Source organism: Carlito syrichta, unplaced genomic scaffold, assembly GCF_000164805.1.
Source record: "Carlito syrichta isolate Samal-C Ts95f unplaced genomic scaffold, Tarsius_syrichta-2.0.1 Scaffold309069, whole genome shotgun sequence".
In the NCBI taxonomy this organism is placed as follows: Eukaryota; Metazoa; Chordata; class Mammalia; order Primates; family Tarsiidae; genus Carlito; species Carlito syrichta.
Genome location: NW_007253165.1, coordinates 81,385 through 104,618, shown reverse-complemented (window position 1 = coordinate 104,618; position 23,234 = coordinate 81,385). Strand labels below are relative to the sequence as shown.

General features: G+C 34.7%; 1 protein-coding gene across 1 annotated transcript in view; it reads right to left on the bottom strand.

Moving 5' to 3' along the window:
- Positions 1-23,234, bottom strand: part of CDC73 (cell division cycle 73) — a 124,550-nt gene that overhangs the window by 32,854 nt on the left and 68,462 nt on the right. Inside the window, exons 11-13 of the mRNA XM_021716872.1 lie at positions 17,953-18,010; positions 9,497-9,532; positions 9,112-9,199 (exon numbers count right to left, since the gene is read on the bottom strand). Coding sequence (XP_021572547.1) covers positions 9,112-9,199; positions 9,497-9,532; positions 17,953-18,010 — 182 coding nt within the window. The remainder of the gene's footprint in view (positions 1-9,111; positions 9,200-9,496; positions 9,533-17,952; positions 18,011-23,234) is intronic.

Here is a 23,234-nt window from a genome sequence, read left to right as displayed (position 1 = left end):
CTGGGAATATATCCTGAAGAACACAAATCACTCTATAAAAAAGATACCTGCACACATATGTTTATCGCAGCGTTGTTCACAATAGCAAGAAACCTGGAAACAACCATGCTGCCCATCAAAAGAGGACTGGATTTTTAAAATGTGGTACATATACACGATGGAATACTACGCAGTCATAAAAAAGAACAAAATCATGAATTTCGCAGCAACCTGGATGGAACTAGAGTCTATAATTCTGAGCGACCTCTCACAGAAACAAAGATCCGAGTATCACATGTTCTCACTCATATAATGGACCTTGAACATCCAATGTAATACTATAAGAAAATGACTGACGGTACTGGGAAACTAGGGGGGGGAGGGGGATGGGATTAACAGTAGCAAATATCTGTCTGGGGCTGGGAAAACACCTCTTATCAACAGGGTGCCTGAATGAAACGTCATTGTACACCTAACCCTTAACTGTACCCCACAAAACCATAATAAAAAATATTGATTAATAAAAAAAATAAAATAAAAAATAAATTCTATAGTTTCAGATCAAGCTATTTTTTCTAAGACAAGTTGAAATAAACTCATCTACATTACTGGACTGAAAAGAAAAAAAAGAAAAAACGAAACAAGACTTGGCTATTTCTTATAAGGAGTTTACTGTTTGCTAAGACTGAGGTACGATGCTACAAATACAAATAGAAGAGAGTGTCAGTACTTGTGTATCCCAGCATATAAGGATGAAATGATAAGGATGAGGGTATTCCAGGATGTTCCGAAGCCTGGAGGCATACGCCAGTTTGCTGTACACCAGCAGCTGCAACCTGCTGAATGCTGCTGGTGCCAAACATTTCAGCTGAGGAACAGCAGGCAACAAAGCTGGAGGGGGAGTAGGAACTAGAAGACAAAGGTTCTTGTGAGCCACGTTTAGGAGTTAGGACTCATCTTGAAGGCAGTGAAGGGCAGGAACAGGGTCAGGTGTGTGTTTAGGAAAGAATACTGACTGAAGTGTAGAGGATGCACTGGAGTGAGAATGCAGTGCAGAGAGAAAGGACCTGAGAAGGAAAACTGGCCTGCCCTGAAGCAAACTCCTCCCCCATCCCAACCCCCAGCCCACTGCCACTTTCCGTGGTGTCCATGATTAGGAGACATGCCTATGAAATGGTCAGTATGACCTTGGCCACAGGTACCCATCTAGGATGAACAAGGACATTCCCTGTTCTCCTGAAGCCTACGTTGACAGCAGGCTTCAGGAGAATACTGTATGCAGGAGCCTTTCCTCCCAAACCATGGGCTAACTTGCCAGGAGAAATGCTTCCTAGCAAAGGGCTAAGCACATATAAGAACCTGGAGGAAGCTGGGCTCGGTGGCTCAGCCTGTAAACCCGAGCCTTTGGGAGGCTGTGAGTGGATTGCCCGAGCCCGCGGGTTCGAGACCCGCCTGGGCAGCGAGACCTCATCTCTACAATAAATCAAAAAATCAGCCAGGCGTGGTAGCGCATGCCTGTAATTCCGGCTACTTGGAAGGCTGAGGTGGAAGGATCGCTAGAGCCCAGCAGGTCGAGGCTGCGGTGGCCGGAAGCGGCCGCTGCACTCCAGTCTGGGCGACAGAGTGAGACTCCAACTCAAAAAAAAAAAAAAAAGTTACATATATACAATGGAATACTATGCAGTCGTAAAGAAGAACAAACATATGGACTTCACAGCAACTTGGAGGGATTTAGAGTCGATCATACTCAGTGATCTATCACAGAAACAAAGAACAGAGTACCATATGTTCTCACTCCTAAGCGGACCTCGAACAATTGTCATAATACTATAAGAAAGGGATTGGCAGTAGTGGGAAACTGCCAGGGGGAGGGGGAGGGGGAGAGGCATCGGCAGTTGAGGGAAACTGCTAGGGCAGGGAGGGGCACATCTCATCAACAAAGGTACCTGCATAATCAATGTTTGTATACCTAACCCTGAATTGTACCCCACATCTTTAAAATTAAAAGAAAAAATTTTAATGGAATTGTTTAACAAACATGGAAGATAGAATGAGAAAGTCTAAAGTATTTCTTATTTAAGTACCAGAAAGAAGAGGAAAAAGAGGTAAGAGATAAAGAAGTAAAGGCCAAGATTTTCAGATGATGAAAAACACCAATATATAGATTTAATTCTAATGAGTCCCAAGTGAAATAAATAAAAAGGAAATCCATTATGTAGCCACAGCAGATAAATTTTAATGGTCTTTAAAATAACCACAAAGACCAGATTTCCTGCATAGGACTCATTATCACTCTAACAGCTAACTTCTTAACATAAAGGAAGCTAGAAGATAGTACAGTAATCTCTTCCATGTGATGAGGGAAAAAAACCATAACCAAAAAACGTCCATATTGTTTTCTAAAGCGGCTGCATCATATACACTGTGGCTCCTGGGAACAAGAACTGTACTCAGTCTGGTGTAAGCTCCAGTAATTTTTCTACCTGCTTCTTTCCCAGTGATTGTTTCCTAGGCCTCAATGAGTGCTCTCACATGTGTGTGCTGAACAGTATTTGGTGGATCCAAGGAGAGCCTTCTGTAAATCTCTCCTCTTTGGAACAGCCCTGTGAGGGCTGAAAAAGAAGTTTCATCTAAACAGTTCATCTAATGGCCAGAATAAGAAGTTTCATCTAATCAGTTTATTTTAAATAATCTTACAATCCCCCTAAACTTCTCTCAAGATCATGTTCATAGATATAATGTGCATTTCTTAATACTTCCATAATATAACCTTAATTTTTGAAATTTAGGATGTTAAAGATAAAGTTGGGTTTCATTTTACTTATTTATTAAAGAGGAAGAAAATAAAGAATACTCAATTTTACATAAAATCAAATCGACTCTATGCCGGTTTCAGCTATGGGCTACAGCCAGTACTATAATTGTGTGGAGGGGGGTTCAGTTATGCATTAATTATAGAGCAAAGCCTACAGCTGACTCCAACTGTAGGGGAGATGTCAGTTGTAATGAGGTGTTAAACAATGACGGGAGTGTTTTAAACTTGGAAGAAAAATTAGGCATGGTCTTTCCTAAGAATGTGGTCTGTTAAATCGTTTAGCTTCTTTGTAGTAAATATGACTAAAGAGAAAGACACTAAAATTTACTTTGTAATTTCTTTGCATCATTTACTATCTTCTATTATAAAACAATATGTAAGTATTAGATTTGTAATGCATTCAGATGAACAGTGTAAAGGTTCTTGAGAGTGAAGAACTGAAGACAGAATTTCTTAACATTTCACAAACTGAATTTTTTGTAACCAGGCAAATGTATTTATAAAAGATATAAATAGCTGTCAATTACTAAAATTTGTGAGAATGGATAATACCAAAATTCACAAACCATAGAAACAAGTCAGAAAACATAGTAAATGCCAAAAAGCCCAATAATATGTGTATTTCTTACTTCCATGGGAACCAAAATCAAATACCACGTGTAGATATGACTACTATATATCAAAAACAGTATTTCAAATTGGAGGTAAACACAGCAAATGCACAGTTTATATAAACACACACAAAACCAAATTTTGAATTTCAGGTACACAAGCCCCCTTCTCCAATTTTCTCAACGTGTTCCTTCCTCCTTTTCTTTTTCTTTCCTCAAACATTTACTTAGCACTCATTATTAGACAAATACTGTTACCAACAGTGTAGGTACAAAAAATAATACAATAATAATCCCTTGTCTCTGAGGAAATCATAATTTAGTTGGAAAAACGTGTGATAAATTGCAAGACTATCACAAAAAGAAAATGTTTATCATATTTCAGATCACAAATAAGGAGAATATACTTGCATATTAATTAAAAGGTGAAATGCGCACATGGAAACTAATCAAGCTGGGCTCGGTGGCTCAGCCTGTAATCCCGCGCCTTTGGGAGGCTGAGGTGAGTGGATTGCCTGAGCCCGCGGGTTCGAGACCCACCTGGGTAGCGAGAACTCATCTCTACGATAAATCAAAAAATCAGCTGGGCGTGGCAGCGCGTGCCTGTAATTCCAGCTACTTGGAAGGCTGAGGCGGAAGGATGGCCGGAGCCCAGCGGGTCGAGGCTGCGGTGGCCAGGAGTGGCCACTGCACTCCAGTCTAGGCGACCGAGTGAGACTCCAACTCAAAAAAAAAGAAAACTAATCCATTTTTAAAAGTATTTACTGTAATTCATTTTTGTGTTGGTGTGACAGTTTTAGTTATATTATCATATCTATCTCAAGGACCAAAATTATTGTATTCCTTATACACGCAGTTGTAGATTACATGAGGAATTTCATTAGGTGGCATATGTAAAAGATCCATATCTGCCAGAATTACTAAAAGTTTACCATAAAAGCCTAATACAAAAATTACTTCTTCCCATAATATTAATTGAAAAAAGTTCACTGACTATTTTGTTATTCAAAAGTACTAAAAATCAAAAAAATTCACTTTATGAATGAATACACTTGTATGTGCCAAACTGCATTTTATAAAGAAAGTCACTTAAGTTAGATGCGCTTAACATTACATTTAGTGAAAACTAAAGTCAGCAAATACTGCAACTTATTTTGCTACTCATTTTTAAACAGTCATAAGTTATTTAAAAGCAATATAATTTTCTTTTTGGGTGTTAAGTTGCTCTAATTTTGTTTCTTAAAGAATTATCATTGATATTTAAGGAAGAAGTCAGAGCATTCACATCATTTTTTGGACGTTAATTATGTTGCTGAGTAAATGTATTTTCCTAGTTACCACTAAAAGTACTTATCAAGACATATACACCAGATCATTCAGATTACAAAATATAATTAGTCTAACCCTGAACTGGGGTCTTGAATTTTCTAGAAAAGTTTGTTTTGTTCTTGACTATTATCACACAACTATAAGGACCAGAATAAAACCCAATTTCTTAATCTAAATGATTGGTAGGTATCTGCAAGGTCCAAATGATAAGACTGCTAAATTGATCATAGCAAGAGACCTGGTTCTATTTCCTGCTCTTTTCTGAGTTAAAAGACTAAAACAGCCTTTAAGGTTCTACTATTTATCAGTATTTTCATTCAAGAATAAGATTGGGTCAAGTTAAATGTAATCTATATCCAGTTTAGCTCTCAAATAGCAGACAACAATAAATTTCAAGTATTTCTTTACATTATGAAAAATCACTGTTATGTACATTCTCACTCATATCACATCATTTGTGAGAGGAACTAGGTAAAGCTGTTAATGGCTGATAATTGTTGAGGTCTAATTTGATTTTGAACCTATCTTCAGGATGTGATTCAAGTCTGTGAATTGTCAAAGGACGTATTTTTCACTATAGTATGAACAATAAGGCATTGACACTAGGTTGTATACTAAATGCTGGAACATTTTTACTTCTTATCAGTTGTAATTCATGACTCTAACACACCACACCACTATCATGTGAGCTCCTAGAAGGTTGGGCATGTGGCATATTTATCTACAGAGCAATTTGCTTTTTAGTTATTACTTTGCATTTGTTAAGTGAACAAACTCAATATATACATCAATCTCCCCAAATGAGAGTTGTCACTAAATTCATCTGTCTCAGCAGAGGCATCAGCGACTGATTAAAGATTAAAACTTATTTCTAATGTTGAGTGTATCCCAGACTCAATATATTTATAACTAAGTGGACAAATATTTTATGAAATATTCTGCATTTTTAATTCTCCTCAGGTACAACTCAAACAATTATGGAACATGAATTAAGAAATTTGCTGTTGCCTTAACAGGCTAATAACTTACTAAAACAGATCAATTATCTCTTATAAAGTTGTAGTTCCAATAATGCCGCGTATTTGATAGAATAAAACCCTCCACTACAAGCACCTAGAAATGCTAAATAAAATATAACATATACCTGAAATGCATAGAAAAAAAAAAAGAAAAGGGGAAAAAAAGATAGTCATATGCTATAAAGAAATAAAAAGACTGACAACCAATCAAGTGTATTACTATTGCAAGGGAAGAAAGTATACGCATTCTTCAGCATTAGTTTTTATCACCCACATAAGAAAATGACACAAAGGAGCTATAACTAGAGAGCCACAGAAGAGTCACACAATCAATGAAAGAATGAACTAAGGGGAAATTCTGTTTCCAGTCAAAAGTTGGGGAAGCATGTCCATCTTGATATGGTTCTAGAGTAGGGGAAGAAAAAGGGATCCTGGATAAATTTGTCAGTCAAGGGACAACCTCAATGTCACTCAGGACTGATCTGAATTTGAATTTATACCCGCCTTATGGACAGACCAGAATCTTCATGTTGAGGATTTAACACAAAAATCCATTTAAGAGTTACAATATTCTTAGAGCATCTGGCAAAAGCAATCACAAAATTACTATGGAAGGGCATGCCTTTAATCTAGTATTTCTTCAAATAAACCCAAATTAAGATTAGTTAAGCAGCTGGGCTCTATAGCTCAGCCTGCAATCCCGTGCCTTGGGAAGCTGAGGTGAGTAGATTGCCTGAGCCCGCGGGTTCGAGACTGGCCTGGGCAACTTGGTGAGACCTCATCTCTACAATGAATCAAAAAAGTTAGCCAGGTGTGGTAGCGCACGCCTGTAGTTCCGGCTACTTGGAAGGCTGAGGTGGAAGGATCGCCGGAGCCCCAGCAGGTCAAGGCTGCGGTGGCCGGGAGCGGCCACTGCACTCCAGTCTGGGTGACAGAGTGAGACTCCAACTCAAAAAACAAAACAAAACAAAAAAAGATTAGTAAGCAACAGTCCAAATTGGTAATTGCAAGATTAAATCACCAGGTTTGTAACATAACTGGACACCTTCTACTTAATAATTAGTGCCTATGAAAATATTATAGCAGAATACAGTTAACTCCCTTCTCTTCAACTAGTGATCACAGCACTTCTCTCGTCTCCTAAAATATGATGCATTATAATTTTGAGTTCTTCAACTTATTTACACTATTCAATGAAAAATATTCTGACAAAAGAAACTATCTTTGAAGCTCTAACATCAGTCAGCAGTGTTTAACGGAATAGGTAAAGTATTTACCTATTTTAACAACCAGTATGGTAAAAACACATCTACTGAAAAAACTCATTGTTTGGTAGGTGCGGTCTAAGAAAACTTGACAGCATTCTAAAAACCACTTAACCAACGGCTCATTTTTAAACTTTGCTAATCACATATCACTGAAAATTATTTAAAACAATTTTAACACTGCTATTTTTTTCTCTCAACTACAACCAATCCTGGAAATAATATAAAGTTATAAAAATAGTTCTAATCTTTAAAAGTGGTATGTGTATTCAAATCCATTAATATAAGAAGAAATGCTACTGAAGAACATATGTAAACTACTTAAATTTTAAGTCTGAAACTGACCGGAGAGGAAAGCGATTTATTTTGTACCCATTACCATGATTCATGTTTATTAGAACAAATTGATTACAAGTGCAATTGTATTCATGTTTTTAAAATGGGGAAGGAAAAGAGACATTAAAAATTTCAAGAAGTTGACCCCTGCCTGTCACCACACACAAAAATCAACTCTAAATGAATCAAAGACCTAAATGTAAAACCTCAAACTAGAAAAATCTTAGAAAATGCAGGAGACATCCTTGTGGGAATCAGAGTAGGCAACCAATTCCTGATCAAAATTCTAGACGTCCATGCCATAAAAGATAAGATGGACAAGTGGGACCTCATCAAACTGAAAATCTTCTGCAAAACAAAAGAAACCATCAAGAGAGTGGGGAGGCAGTCCACAGAATGGGAAAAAGTATTTGCCAACTGTATATCTGACAAAGTCCGAATATCCAGGATCTAGAAGGAACTCAAATATGCCGAAAGGAAAAAACAAAAAGACAAACAGCCCCATTAAAAAGTGGGCAAAAGACATGAATAGACACTTCTCAAAAGAAGACGTATGGGTAGTCAACAGGCACAAGAAAAAGTACTCAGCCTCACTCATCATCAGAGAAATGCAAATCAAAATCACACTGAGGTACCACCTAGTCCCAGTAAGAATGACCATCATTAATAAAACACAAAGCAACAGATGCTGGTGAGGATGCAGAGAAAAGGAAACACGTCTACACTGCTGATGGGAATGCAAATTATGGAAAACAGTGTGGCATTTTCTAAAAAAACTAGAAATTGACCTTCCATATGACCCAGCAATCCCCCTACTGGGAATATACCCAGAGGAACTCAAATCATTCTACCAAGGATACCTGCATAAACATGTTTATTGCAGCTCTATTCGTAATAGCAAAAACATGGAACCAGTCATGCTGCCCATCAAAACTGGACTGGATTTTTTAAATGTGGTATATATACAGGATGGAATATTACACAGCCATAAAGAAGCACAAACATGGATTTCACAACAACTTGGATTTCAAGTCTATAATACTCAGGGATCTATCAGAGAAACAAAGAACTGAGTACCACATGTTCTCACTCATAAGTGGATCCTGAACATTTATCATAATACTGTAAGAAAGGGATTCGCAGTGCCAGGAGAGGGAGAAGGTGCACATAAAAATCAGTAAGAATACATGACCTCAAACCAGGCAAAGTGGGGATCAAAGGGAGGCCCAAACTTTACCTGTACAATGACCACTTGTATACTTAATCTTGAATTGTACCCATCTTTGAAATAAAAAAATTAAAATTTTTAAATTGCAAGAAGTTAAGCATCCGGTAATGTTAACACAGAGTATATGTTTCATTTCACTTTAACTGTGACCACTGTCTAGTTTAAATACTATGTCCACCCACCTCCTTCCCCTAGTATACATCTACTATACAGAAGAACCTGAATTTGTTTTAGAACCTCCTCAAGCTCTTCAGGGGAAAAAAAATCAAAACAATTCATATTATAAGTTAATACAATGGTATCCTTTTTATTAGATCTTTAGCCGGAAGTTTCTATAACTTTCCCCTATAGTAACAAGATATAAAATGAGGTATTGTTTTGAAAAATTATGCTTCAGACTACCTGTAAAGTCTATAGGACAGAAACTGATGTTTTGTTTTCTCCAAATAAGTAAGACTGATTCAGTAACAAGTATTTTTCAATGACATCTCAATGTCCTACAAAAAAAATAGTTTAATAAATTACTTACTTCAGGTCCTGTAGAAGGTCTTTTGCATTAAGCATAGTTATTAAAGAAGTGGTAGCTGCAGGAATTATGATAATGGGTGTTCTAGACCCTATAAAGACAAAATTTACAGGTTACAAATAACATTATTAAAGAAAATTACACTTACTATCCCTACTATAAGTTGAAAGTTTATAAATTACAACTTTAATTTTTTTGAGCTAAAAAATATTTTAAGCCAGAAGTGATAGTCAAAATATTCAATCATCAGTGTAGCTCGAGCATGGATTAGTCAGAATGGATACAAGGCACAAATATTTGATATAGGTACACAAACACAATAACAGTTGCAGTTTGGCAATTATTACCTGTTTTAAAAGTAAGTTTAAAATCATATGCACAACCTCACCTTTCTTCTGATTTGGAGGAGGTCTTGCTTGAGAAACTGTAAAGGAGGGGAAATCACAATTATGTGTTATAAAAACCATATACATATTGTCAAACTTACAAATAAGAGCTAAAATTTACTTGTATCATATATGACTAGTTGTAAAACAGAAAATATACAACTTACTGTAATCTTCTCAAATAACATTACTTATCTGCTTCATAAAAACATTAAAATGCATTATTCAACAATCTGTAGTCACAAGGAAAGTGGATATACAGTAACCACAGTTTGGCTTTCTTTGGTTTCAGCTAACTGTGGTCCGAAAACATTAAGTGGAAAATTTGAGAAACAAACAATTCATAAGATTGAAATTGCATGCCTTTTAAAGTAAAATCTTACACTGTTTCACCAGGATGTGAATTCTCCCCTTGTCTAGCATACCCACACTCTGCATGCTATTAGTCCCTTAGTAGCCTTTTCTGTGGCAGTATTGCAGGGCTTGTGTTCAAGTAGCCTTATATTACTCAAGAATGGCCCCAAAGCACAACAGTAATGATGCTGGCAATTTGGAAATGCCACTGGCAAAGAGACCCCATAAAGTGCTTCCTTTAAGTTAAAAGGTGAAAATCCTTCAATACGAAAAAAAAAAATCATATCCTGAGGTTGCTGAGATCTACAATAAGAATGACTCTTGTATCCATGAGATCGTGAAGAAATAGAAATTCATGCTAGTTTTGCTGTTACACCGCAAACTACAAAAATTACAGCCACAGTAATTAAGTAAGTGCTTAATAACTAAGATGAAAAAGCCATTAAATCTGTGGGTAGAAGACATGAATAGAAACATGTTCTGACTGATCACAATTGGATTTGGTATCGCCCTCGGTTTTAGTTATCTACTGGGGATCTTAAAATGTGTGCCCCAGAGGCTGTACTAGTTTACAGTCCCACTAACAGTGTAGAAGTGTTCCCTTCTCGCCACATCCTCTCCAGCATCTGTTATTTTTTGAGTTATTGATAATGGCCATACTGACTGGAGTTAGGTGGTATCTCAGGGTAGTTTTAATTTGCATCTCCTTGATGACTAGTGAGGTTGAACATTTCTTCATGTATCTGCTGGCCGCTCGTATGTCTTCTTTTGAGAAGTGTCTGTTCATATCTTTTGCCCACTTTGTAATGGGGTTGTTTGCTTTTTTTCTTTTCAGCACGTTTGAGATCCTTGTAGATCCTTAAAAGCTCTAAAAATCGACCCCCACAATCCCGCTGGAAATATACCCTGAAGAACTCAAATCACGCTATAAAAAATATACCTGCACACGTATGTTTATCGTAGCATTGATCACAGTAGCAAGAACATGGAACCAACCGTGCTGCCCATCAAAAGAGGACTGAATTTTAAAACTGGGGTACATATACACAGTGGAATACTATGCAGTCATAAAGAAGAACAATATCATGAACTTCACAGCAACCTGGATGGAATTAGAGTTTATAATACTGAGTGATCTCTCACAGAAACACAGAGCTGAGTATCACATGTTCTCACTCATAAGTGGACCCTGAACAACTACCGTAATACTATAAGAAAAGGACTGACAGTGGCAGGAAGCTATGGGGGGGGGGTGACAGGGAGTGGAAGGGAGGTGGGATTAACGGTAGTCGATATCTGTCAGGGGACGAGGTGGGGGCACACCTCATCAACAAGAGTAACTGCACAATGCATATTGGTATACCTAACCCTTAACTGTACCCCACAACTTTAAAATAAAAAATAGATATTATATTTTTAAAAATATGTGCCCCACAAATGAGGGCGGACAACTATATTACACTGCCACATACTGAGTTATCTACGTCCATGTATATTCACACATAGCAAAAATAAAATTAAAAATTTCATAATAAACTGATTACCACTATAATAAATGTAAAAACAGCATAAGGGCAAATAATACTGTGGGAAAAGGAAATGTGCTTAACACATTTTGGAAGATAGTGAAAGGAGTTAATGGAAGCTAAGACCTACAATATTTCTATTTTTTCTCTTTTAAAACTGTTTCTCTTTTTTTTATTAGAAGAGAAGAGTGCATTAAAGGCTCAGAAACTACCTACAGGGCACAATGTTCACTATCTGGGGAATGTACCACTTGAGACCCAATCCCCACCACTACACAATATGCCCACATAATGAATATGCATGTGTACCTCCTGATTCTACAACTTAAAAAATATTTTTAAATAAATAAAAGCAATGGGTCAAGTATATATAAAGGTCTATATTATCTGAAAATGACCATATTATGGACTATGACCATGTTAGAAAAATACAAATGTTAATATCTTTATTATTTGCATATACAGCAAACTTTATAATAAATAAGGTATCTGTTGGCAAAATAGTAATAACCTAACACAAGATAAGAACATTTTAGGATAAAAAGTGCTGCATGTTTAATTTTCAGCATTTAACCATACAATAAACATTTATCGGCTGCCTTCAATGTGCCACATGCTGCTGTGCTGGAGTTTTAAGTCACAAAAGTCAATAAAATTTTAGGAGATTTCAAATTCAACATGATACCACTTTTAAAGTGAATCATATAGCAAACACATACAGCACACAAATTTTGGGGGGAAATGTTCCATTTAAAAGGCAGCAAAACGCCACATTTTAACTAAGTCATTATAGTTCTTTATAGCTATTTCACTGTGATAAAATATCACAGAGTTCAGTAGTATGAGCTTTTCAGTCACATGAAGCAAAGAACTATATACACAAATATAAGCTTGCACACATACATATTATTATAGTTTTCTCATGTTTCTTCTGAGACTAAAACATGTTGAGAAATAGGGTTCATGGATAAATCTGATTAGTAGACAGTGTCATGTGAAATATAATTTCAATAAATATTTGATTTTTGTTGAAGAGATAAAGGGATGACAAGATGGATAGATATATGGCAGATGAACAGAAAACAGGAGTGGTTATGAGAATGACTGAAAGGAACAACAAAAAATAGAGAGAGAGAGAGAGAGAAAGGAACAGCGAAAGAAAGAAATAGAGAAAGAGAGAGAGAAAGAGAGAGAGGGAGGGATCTGTGACTGAAATACCATTAATTTTGTAAGGAAACCCACAAATAGGCTCAGGAATTCAGGCAAACATTTACTAAACTCAAGGTTGAGAAGACCCATTATAAGAAAAAGGCAAAATATAAAAGCTTACAAATAATTAAAAATAAACTTAGAGGTCAGCAAAAACTAACTGCAAAATAACATAAATAGGTTCCCTGGTATATAAGGACCAAGGCTGAGACACTGAAGAACATGCTAATAATAAACTTGATTTTGAAAGGGTAGGGTAGAGAATAACACAGGAGTTTGTATGACAGAGTGGTCAACAACAAGGGCCTATATTCAGATTATTTTAGTTTATATTCCTATTTTGCCATTTCCTAGGCAAGTTGATTAACTTTGCTTGACCTAAGTGTCCTCAATGGTAAGAGATAATAGTTTCTATAACTTGATTTTGCTGTGAAAACTTTAAGAACAATAATGCATGCTAAATCCTTGACTAGATCCTGACACATATTTAACATTTACTGAACCCTGCAGCCACAGCTGATGCTAACTGCTGCAACTTCTACTACCACTACCACTACTTAAGCAAACGCACTGATTGCCAATGTGCAAGCTGAGAATAAGTCACATGAAAAATTACTGCCCCTTTGTTGGATTTCAAATGACTGTATTCTAACACTTACTAGAGCCTATGTTCAAAGAACTCTGCTAAATTATTATTAAATGGCAAATAAAACAGAATTAAACCCATCCCTCAAAAAGCTTCAGTAGAGTAAGGGAGCCAGACCATAAACAGAATTACAACCAAACACACATACAAATAAATGCGAACACACGAAGGCACAAAATGAGTGTATACTGGCAGAAAACTGTCCTCTGGATAAAATGCATAGAATGGCCTCTCAAAGAAAGTGGCATTTAAACTGAAATTTAAAGGATGAAAAGAAGCCAACTGGCAAAGAACAAGTGGGCGAACAGTTCACATAATAGGTAAGAACGTGGGCAAATGCCAAAAGCAGGAAGACACTGCTGCATTTATGGAACTGAAACAGAGCAAATGTGTAGACCACAGGGAAGAAAGGAAAAATGGCAGAAGAGGTTAAAAATATATGCAGGGACCAAATCATGTTGGACTTTTTATTCAATGTTAAGTTTGTACTTAAGTGCCACTAGAAAGTTCTATTAACTTTTAAGCTAGAAAGTGGTTCAATTTTCATGCCACACCTTCTGTAAAGAGAAAGAATGGATTTAGACAAGAGATTGAAAGGGGGACAAGTGTGAAAGCAGAAACCTCAGTTAGGATCATTACAAATTATGTGCAGTTGAGTTTCTGTACTAAATTTCAATCCAAGGTTGATGAATAAAATACAGTAACAATTAGTTTCTAGAAAGATGATCATGTACTCAGATGCTATGATAGTATTTTACTCTCAATTTCTAGTATTTTACTCTCAATTTCTATATTTATCTTGTTGGGGACAAGAGATAAAAAAGTCATGAACTGACATCAGCTTGCAGATCATGCTTTAGGATGCACTAGTCTAGAGAAATGATAATGGTTTCCATTTGAATTAAGGCAGTGGAGATAAAGAGAAATAAAGAGCTCATTAGAAGCCTAAATCTCACCTTCACGCGATATACTTATGGTAGCAAATCCTCACATGTACCACATGACTCTAAAACTTTAATAGATAAAAATTTTTTAAAGTTAAAATTTAAAAAGATAGCTTAACAATACTGAGTCTTCCAATTCAATTAGCAAGACATAGATCCATTTATTTAGAACTCCACATATAATCAGAGTTTAATATTAGCAGCAATTTTCACTTTTCTAAAATGGTTTGTGGACTAGGTTTTGAAGGTGGGTTAAACTGGTGAAAAGGATTACACAGTGGTAAGGAATTTGGTATGGAATGAATTATTTTTCCACACATTTTCTTAGGTTCCCTAGTTATTGTGACACAAAAGTAAATCTATTATTAAAATTGGAGATAAAAATGATTTTGCTAAATAAGAAAAAGCAATTTATACTATCCTTTTTCTGTAGGACCCAGAGAAAGTCTTTCTATAGTCACCAATGTCCTTTTCTAAATGTGTCATTATACTTTTAAATTTTATAAACAAAAACAATTTTTCAAAAATGAGAAACATATACATTTGGGATACAGAAAAGATAACTCTAACCAAACCCATTGACATATTAGATGAGGAAAGGAGTAAGGAAATGTAATGAATGAAGACTAAATCTCAAGCTTTGAACTTAAGAAACAGAGGTGATGGAGGTGCTGCTTATTTATGAAGAAGCCAGATAAGTGTAGACTAAGATCTTGCGAGAAATATCAGGGAAAATAATTTTTAAATTAGTTTTAAAATGCCTATGCCATATCCAAATGTTACACAGACAATTAATGTAAGATACCAGAGGTCTAAAATTGGAGATACCTATTTGAAAATTATTAGTAGAGAGATTTAAAACCGTGGAGTGGGACTAGAAGTACTCCGACCAGGTTAAAAATTGGGTGATAAAATGGCATAAGAAATTTGTATAAAACAACTCTCAATCTCACATGAGTGGTATTAAGCAGATAAACTAGAGCTATAGGTCACCTATTCATCTCAAAAGATCTATGAAGTACAAGAATTAAAACTAGAAAACTGAAGTATGGACTGGGCAAGAAGAAGAAGGGAAAAGATATATGAGCAAGAGATTTATTCTGGCTAAAAAATGGAAATGATAAAGAAATCCAGAATTAGAACTTATCAAAAGCCTGCATTTATGAATCCACTGGAAAACATGTGCTTCTTGTTAGTAATATTCCCTAAATGAATTCGTAGGGGTTGAAAATTTTTAGAGGTTTAAAGTGTGTAACTGTAAACCCTTTAAAACATTAAACTTAAAAAACATATATTAAACTTACTCAGGAATTTGCTTGGTACAATAGTAATAAATAAATATTTGATAAAAAGAGAAAAAAATTAAAATGCTAAGAAACGGAACTCCATCCTTGAGGTTTCTCACTCAAGGACAGAATAGATGGTTTAGTTGCCCATTTCCAAATGACCCAAATTCTACCCAACAAATAACAGTTACATTTCTATAATCCTTCATCTTATACAATCAGATATGTTTTGGACATGCATATTTCTTATTTTAAAAGATGATGCGAGTGAACATGCCAAATGTTAAAAATATCCCTTCAAAACTGGGCTGTACCTCCTAAACAGATACGTTAAACATTTCTGCATCAAATAAAAATACATGAATCAGGACAAATAACAACTTCAAACTGCTACTATCAATTCAAACCTGGTCCTATTGCCAAATGAGAGCAAAAAAACAAATGTCTTTTACAATGGTGGATAGAAAATGTGTACCTATGGGTACTGAGTAGTGAGCGGAAGAAGGAAGAGGAGAGTTCACACAGACTGAGCATCAGAACATCTGAGATCTGATGAGGTATTAGTTCAAATTCATTTCCAAAAGTTTAATCACCAGTGCACCTTAGTAGAGCCACTGAAAGAATATGGAAGATTTAGAATTCCTTACTTTACACATGATCTTCCCCTAGATCCTATAACTGGCTAATAGAACTCAACCCCTTTACCTTCATTTTATCACAGGCACACCTGAACAAACGGTTTATTTAGACATCAGTGCCTCCCCAGTCCTTTCCACTGTATATTAACTGATTGTGAAAAATGTGATATGGAGATAATTTTACATCACAGAACACAAAACTGGGTTGGAATCGTCAGGTGGTGATTTATCCCCTTTTATATCATTTCTGAATGTCTCATTTGATCTTCTTTAGATGGACAACACTACCTCCCATCCTTCCCTTCCAAAGACGAACAATTCTGTATCTGTGATTCAATTGTTCCCACAATATTCTTATTCTTCATTGCTAGTAAGTATCCTTTGGGTTCAACCTCATCTGCTCATCCCTATCTCCTTCATTTTTTTATTCCTTCCTGTTAACAGCTTCTTTAGCTTCTCCTAGTTTCTATCAAAGAGCTTAGTACATAGAAGGCATTCAATTATTTGTGGAATCTAATTGTTCTTCCTTACACTCTCAATATGGCTTTTGGTATTGTAATCTCTGCTTTAAAATAGTCCTGTCATCTAAATTAAATTACATCCAATCTGCTCCAAGTAGAACATGGCTGATAGAGCACGCCTCTTCTCCACTCCTACTCAAAGACAGAAATGACAAAGATGTTGAACAAACCCAATGTAAAACAAAACAAAACAAACAAAAAAAGAACTACTGGCCATATCTAGAGGATTATAGATCCAGGACACAGTGAAGTTACCTATAAAACCATTCCAGTATAAGCCCCACATGCCAAACTTTTGTAATTCTTTCAGAATATTGAGTATTTATAATCTACATAATTTCAGAATTAGCCTGTGCACAAACTACTGTGAATAAAAAGATATCCAATTGTGCACTATGATACTTGTCAAATTCATGGGAAGACCCACAGTTAAATTATTGCCTATGCCTTTCCAATCCTTTATTTTCTTCTTACTCACTTTCAACTGCACTAATAAGGGAAGGAAAAGATAGGTGGTATAGCCAAGCATAGAAATTATGCTAAATGTAAAAATAAATACCAAAACCCAAAAACTAACCCAAAAGACCCAAAATACATAGTGTTGGTATCTGCATACACCTTTTGGAGTACTAAGGACGGTAACTTCAATACTACCTTTGCCTAAAACATGTTTTTCAAATGAAAAAGAACTTTATGCGTTCAATAACATAGACATCTGAAATTCTAAGCATCAAAACTGAACATCAGTGCATTAAAATTAAAATTTTACTACTATCATGGAACTAGGACAAGAAACTGGTGAGAAGGTGGATACACATAAATAGCTTTTAAAAACATTTTCCTAAAATCTTAAGCAAAACTAAAACATTTCTTAAAGATTTTCTTTAACTATTCAGCTGCATCTATTTATACAAGTAAATACTGTTATGGTATAACTTCATTATCCAAAATCAGAGTGTTTTATAACCTATTTTATCAATGATCTTTGAATCAAATCAGTGAAAATATTACAGTAAAGAATATTAGATAACGTAGTTGAGCTGTTTAATGCACTACAGGAAAATAAATAATTCAACAAGCTTTTCACTTAACTTCTTTATGTTTTTCTGCTAAGAATATAAAGACTTATTAAAGATGCTGACTGAAGTATAGCAAGTATTTTACGTACTATTTGTTTTAAAAACTGCCTTAGCAATATCAAGTCTATTTGAAAAAAAGATATTTCAATGTATTTGAGTCAAATTTCAATTTTTTCAAAGCATTACACACATCAAAAAACTTGTGCTGTTATTTGATATTTGAAAGAAAACAAAAATCAAGTTGTATATTTTTACCTGGTCTCGGTACAGGTTGGGTTGCAGGAGTCTGAGTCTTACGAGCAGAGGCACCCTCCTTTAAAACAGTAAGAATTGATATATGATATTAAAGTTCCTTTACATAATATACACATTAATTACTGCAAAGAAATCTCCTGTTTCTTATTGTTACTCTCAGTTACTTACTCCACTGAACGTGGTATGACCCTAAGAGTTACTTACATACACACACATACACACACACACACTCCTGATCTTTTATGTCATGAGACAGTAACAGAGATCTTTAGTGAAAAACAAATTTAAATAGTTACCAATGAATAACTACTGTAAGTATGAAATTTTTGTATTGATTTGCTTAATTGTGACAATTTTAGCATTCTCAGAAATGTCATTAATCTGTTTTAAAATCAATCTTTTTTCTTCTAAATCTCAAAATGAATAAATGATACACAACCTTATGCTATAAAAATCTAAAATATGTTAGTTTGGAGTATATTTAAAAATATACAAATGTTTCAAATAATTATGTCTTTAAAATATTCAAGGAAAAAATTACATTTATAATGATTAGATTTGTTATATCTGATTAGCAGATAAGAGTATCTTAAAAATTAAATAATAAATCTCAACTAATTTCTGAACATGTAACATGTACGAGGAAATAAGTGTTGAAGTATATCAATTACATACTCAAGAATAGATGCCTCTGAAATGCTTAAGATACTTAAAAAGTGCAATAGTTTCAACCATATTCAGTGATTTTTTAATAATTTTTAAAAAGAAATCTGTAATGTAAATTTCATAACTATGAATTCATTAGATTTCACTACAGTTGTATATAACAGAAGGAAATCTGAGAAGTATCAGAGAAGTTACATGAATCTATAACAATTTAAAAAAATATTAACATGACAAAAAAATGTCCAGAAATGTTGCTAAATGATATGTACAACTTCTTCAAAATTTTAGATTTTACATGGTAAAATCATTTGGACTAGCAGGCTATCCTACAGCATTTTTAAAAAAATAAATAAATAACTATAAAAATGAGTACCCACAGGAAAAAAAAATGCTTTAATACAGTGGCATTCCTAGCATTCAGTTACAAGGTCCCAGAAACTATTTTATTGGAAGAAACAATGGCCACAAAAGCAACTAGCAAAAACTTCATGAAGAAAAAAAGCACCAATACAGCAAAATATTCTTTCCAATATTCTCACTGTAGTTAATTTAGTTATAAACTGGGTGTATTTAATATGAAGTCATTCTAGGAGCTGGTTTCATGGATGTATTGTTTGTGAAAATTCACCAAGACAATTTATACGATCATTTTAAAATAAATTACATTCAAGTAAAACTTTAAATGTTAAAAAAAAAAGTGAGCCATAATTAAGGTAGATATGTCCTTTCCACATCCGACTATAAGTTTGGTTGGATCCAAATTTAAAAAGTCTTTCTTTTTCTGGAATAGAGCAGGCTATGTTCAAAACCACCAGAATGCAATATGATGTGCACATAAAGAGAATTACACAAACCAAAAGTGATCCAACTAAGCATATCAAGCAGTTAACATCAGTATAATGTAGGAGAACTTTCTGATTCTATTTATTTCTAAGTTCATGTTAAGGAACATAACTGTTTTTACTTTTTTTGGTAATCCCAGTGCCCAGAGCACACTAGACCTCAAAATGTTGGTTGAACTGAAATGCATCTAGATTTTTAAAAATTATAAGTCATGGGATAATCATTATGTAAAAATCCTAGTAAAGAAATGTTAGCTTCTTATCCTAAGCTATTGCATAAAGAAGAATCAACTAGGCATTAAATAATAAAATAACAAGAATAAACTTGAATCATTTTACTTATTTATTCTAATATGTAAATATTAATTCCTGAGGACACTAAGTACAAACATTAAATAAATAAATAAATAAATAAAATGAGACGGGAAGAAGAACTCAAAGTTGAGCACACACATATGCAGACATCTTTCCACATCTGACTGTAACTTTGGATGGATCCAAATCAAAGCCTTTCTTCTTCTGGAATAGAGTGCACTAAGTTCAAAATCATCAGAATACAGCATTATGTGCATATAAACAGAACTACACAAACCAAAAGTGATCCAGCTAACCACTGAAATATACCTATAAGATATAAACAAAGAGCATGGCTTTCACAACATGGGTCACGCAAAAGGTACAAGCTATGTAAATAACATTTTTAAAACTTTTCCATGACAAATTATAATTTTTAGGATTTTCTTGTCTACTTTTGAATAAGCTTAAAACTTCATATCTTTAAATACCAGTAATCGTGATTTTGTTTTTCCAGTAAGTAATGCTTGATGACCCATAACTTCTTTTTGGTAATAAGCCCTATCCCCTGGTCACTGCGAAAGGCATATGCCCTACACTAGGTCAAATATAAGTCCTTCCCTGATTATTTTTTATAAAATAGAGCTAGCTGGTAAGATCTCTAGCCACAGGGTTATGAGGAGATAAGTCTAGAACTGCCGACTATCACGTCCCTTGACTCATGGAGAAAACTTCTAAGAAGAAGGAAAGAATAAAGCTAAAATGCAAGAAAACAGAAGGAATACAACACCCTTTATAATAAATAACTACCAACTGTTTCTAGTAGCCTGCAAGGTATACATTACCCCTAACCATTCTTGATTAAAATTCCCCACTGCATCACTCTACAAACCTCACACACACCTCTTTTGGCCTCAATCAGTTGAGTCATATTCTGTCAGATGCAACAAAAAGATAAGATCTGTCTACTTATGTCTCCTCAGACTTACTGAAAATTTAGGATGTCAAAGTCACAACTGTACAACTTTGCTTAGTTTCTGAGTTGGTACACACACATACACAGTTAGACAGACATGACACAATATGGGACTATGAGCTTCTTAAAAGAAAATTGGGAATATCCTTGCTAATCATGCCATTAGTCTATAGGCAATTTCAGGACTCCCTACCCAACACTCTCCAAGAGCTAAAAGCACATTATAGACTGACTTCCATTAACTTGATATAAAGTCACTGCACAACGGACTTTGGAAACCATGTGCCACAATCCTACCACTTTCTAAAGATGAAGAGAGAAAGGTGAAGTAGCTTCTCAAAGGCTACACAGCAATGTATCTGGCATGTATTACAAAACAGGAATAACTTGGTGGTAATATTGAAAAGATTAACAGTTCTATGTTTTTAAAGATATTTGGATTTGGAGAAAAAACACTACCCAGTTGGAAAAAGTATCAGCACAAAAACAATTTAAAAATCTGACAAGTTGTGCAAAGTGGAGAGCAAAACCAGCTGTCTCTGTTCAGAAGCATTAAATTTCACCAAGACTTGAGGCGTTTTGGGGAAAAAAAAAAACCTAAATTAAAATGGAAGGAATAAATATTGACAGAATCATATTTACAAAGTATAACAAGACAAAACAAAATATGTTATTTACAAGCAATCCTTGCTTGCCTAATTTCAGCAAATGAAATCATCTAAAATCTTCTGGTACTAGGAGACAAAATACTAGTATTTGCTGCTTAAACAAGTAGGAAAAAATCATAATACACAATACCATAAAAAAAAAATATTTGCAGTGTCAGTATGAAAAAAATACTATATTTAGATAATTCTGAAAAATTATATGTACATAAAAAATATAATACTGAAAACTCTTAATAAAGAAAACATACAAAATATACAGTGTAGACTCCAGAAGTTTATAATCTACTTTTTTAAACTGTTTTATTCATGATAGCAAAAGTCACATGTGTTTTAAAAATTACATACATGTGAACTGCACCCTTGCATGGTTTTGCCTTCATAAAAAAGTAACTAACTCCTGTGATATTTGGATTTGATAATGAGAATTCTCAAATATTAGGATATTTTAATAAGCATGTGAACTTCTAAGTACAATGAATGAGTTTTTAAAGAGTGTTTTGGAAAATCTGTTGTAGTAAAGAAAAAAACAACTCTGGGGACAAATTACAATGAGGCTGAAAGAATTCAGAAGCAAAAACACTTCAACACTTTTAGACTTGTTATAACCCGGAGGCATATATGTACACAATGTTTTGCTAACACAGAAAATAGTTAGCATACTTATAGAGCATAGTTATTTCGCTCCCTTTAAACATATAGATAAAGAGTTGCAGAATTTGAAAATAAATAAATAATTGTCCCTTTTTCCCCCTAGGCCCAGCAACAATCTCCAGAGAAATAATTGCTTAAATGGTAGGGACATGTTTCCTCTCACTATCCAACTTCAAAACAAACTGATGAAGGTAGATGTTATATCTATTTTATAGAAAAAAAAAAACTAAGCTAAAAAAAAAAAAAACCTAAGTGACTTGTCCCAGTACACAAGACTAGTAAGCAGAACAAATCTGAGCCTTTTGGGGTCCAAAGCCTAAGCTTCAAACTAATATACCTCATAACCTCTCATGTGAAAAAAGACTTTTGACAAACTTCACTTTCTCTCTTTCCTCATTCCCTTGTGACCTTTTAGCATTCTGTGTATACCTCTTATCAAATTCCTCATGTATTAGTATATCTGTGCTACTAAAACAAAACATCACAGAATGGATAATTTCTAAATAACAGATATGTATTTCTCACAGTTCTGAAGCATGGCTCAAGACCAAGTACCAGCAGGTTCAGTCTCTGGGGAGGGCTGCTTTCTCTGATTGTAAGATGGCATCTTGTCATTGCATGCTCACAGGGAATGAACGCTATGTCTTCTCAAGACAAAAGGTAGAAAGGCAAAAAGGGGCCTAAATTAATCTCCTCCATCCCTTTAATAAGGCACTAATCCATTCATGAGGGCTCTACCCTCATGAACTAATCACTTCCCAAAAGGTGCTACCCATTAATACCACTACAATGTGGATTAAGTTTTAACACATAAATTTTGAGGGACATTCAGACACTAACTATAAAATCATCTACTTACTTGTCTGCTTCCTCCAACCACACTGCAAGATACTTAACTTTAGGTTAGGGACTGCCAATAACTCCTCTAATGCCTGATACAGAACCAGGTCCATGACAGGTACTTAATCAATATATAACTGACTAATTAAAAACAAGTCAATTTGCCTTAGAATCACTGATTCACTAGGATTACACTTTTTTTATGTGTTAAATGAAAAGGCAAAAATAATTATCATACAGAATTATCAAGAAAATTAAACATTCAATCTTCCCACACGTATTTAGAGAGAGCAGATTACATGCCAAATAAGAAAATGGGAATGCAAAGGTATAAACAAGAACAAG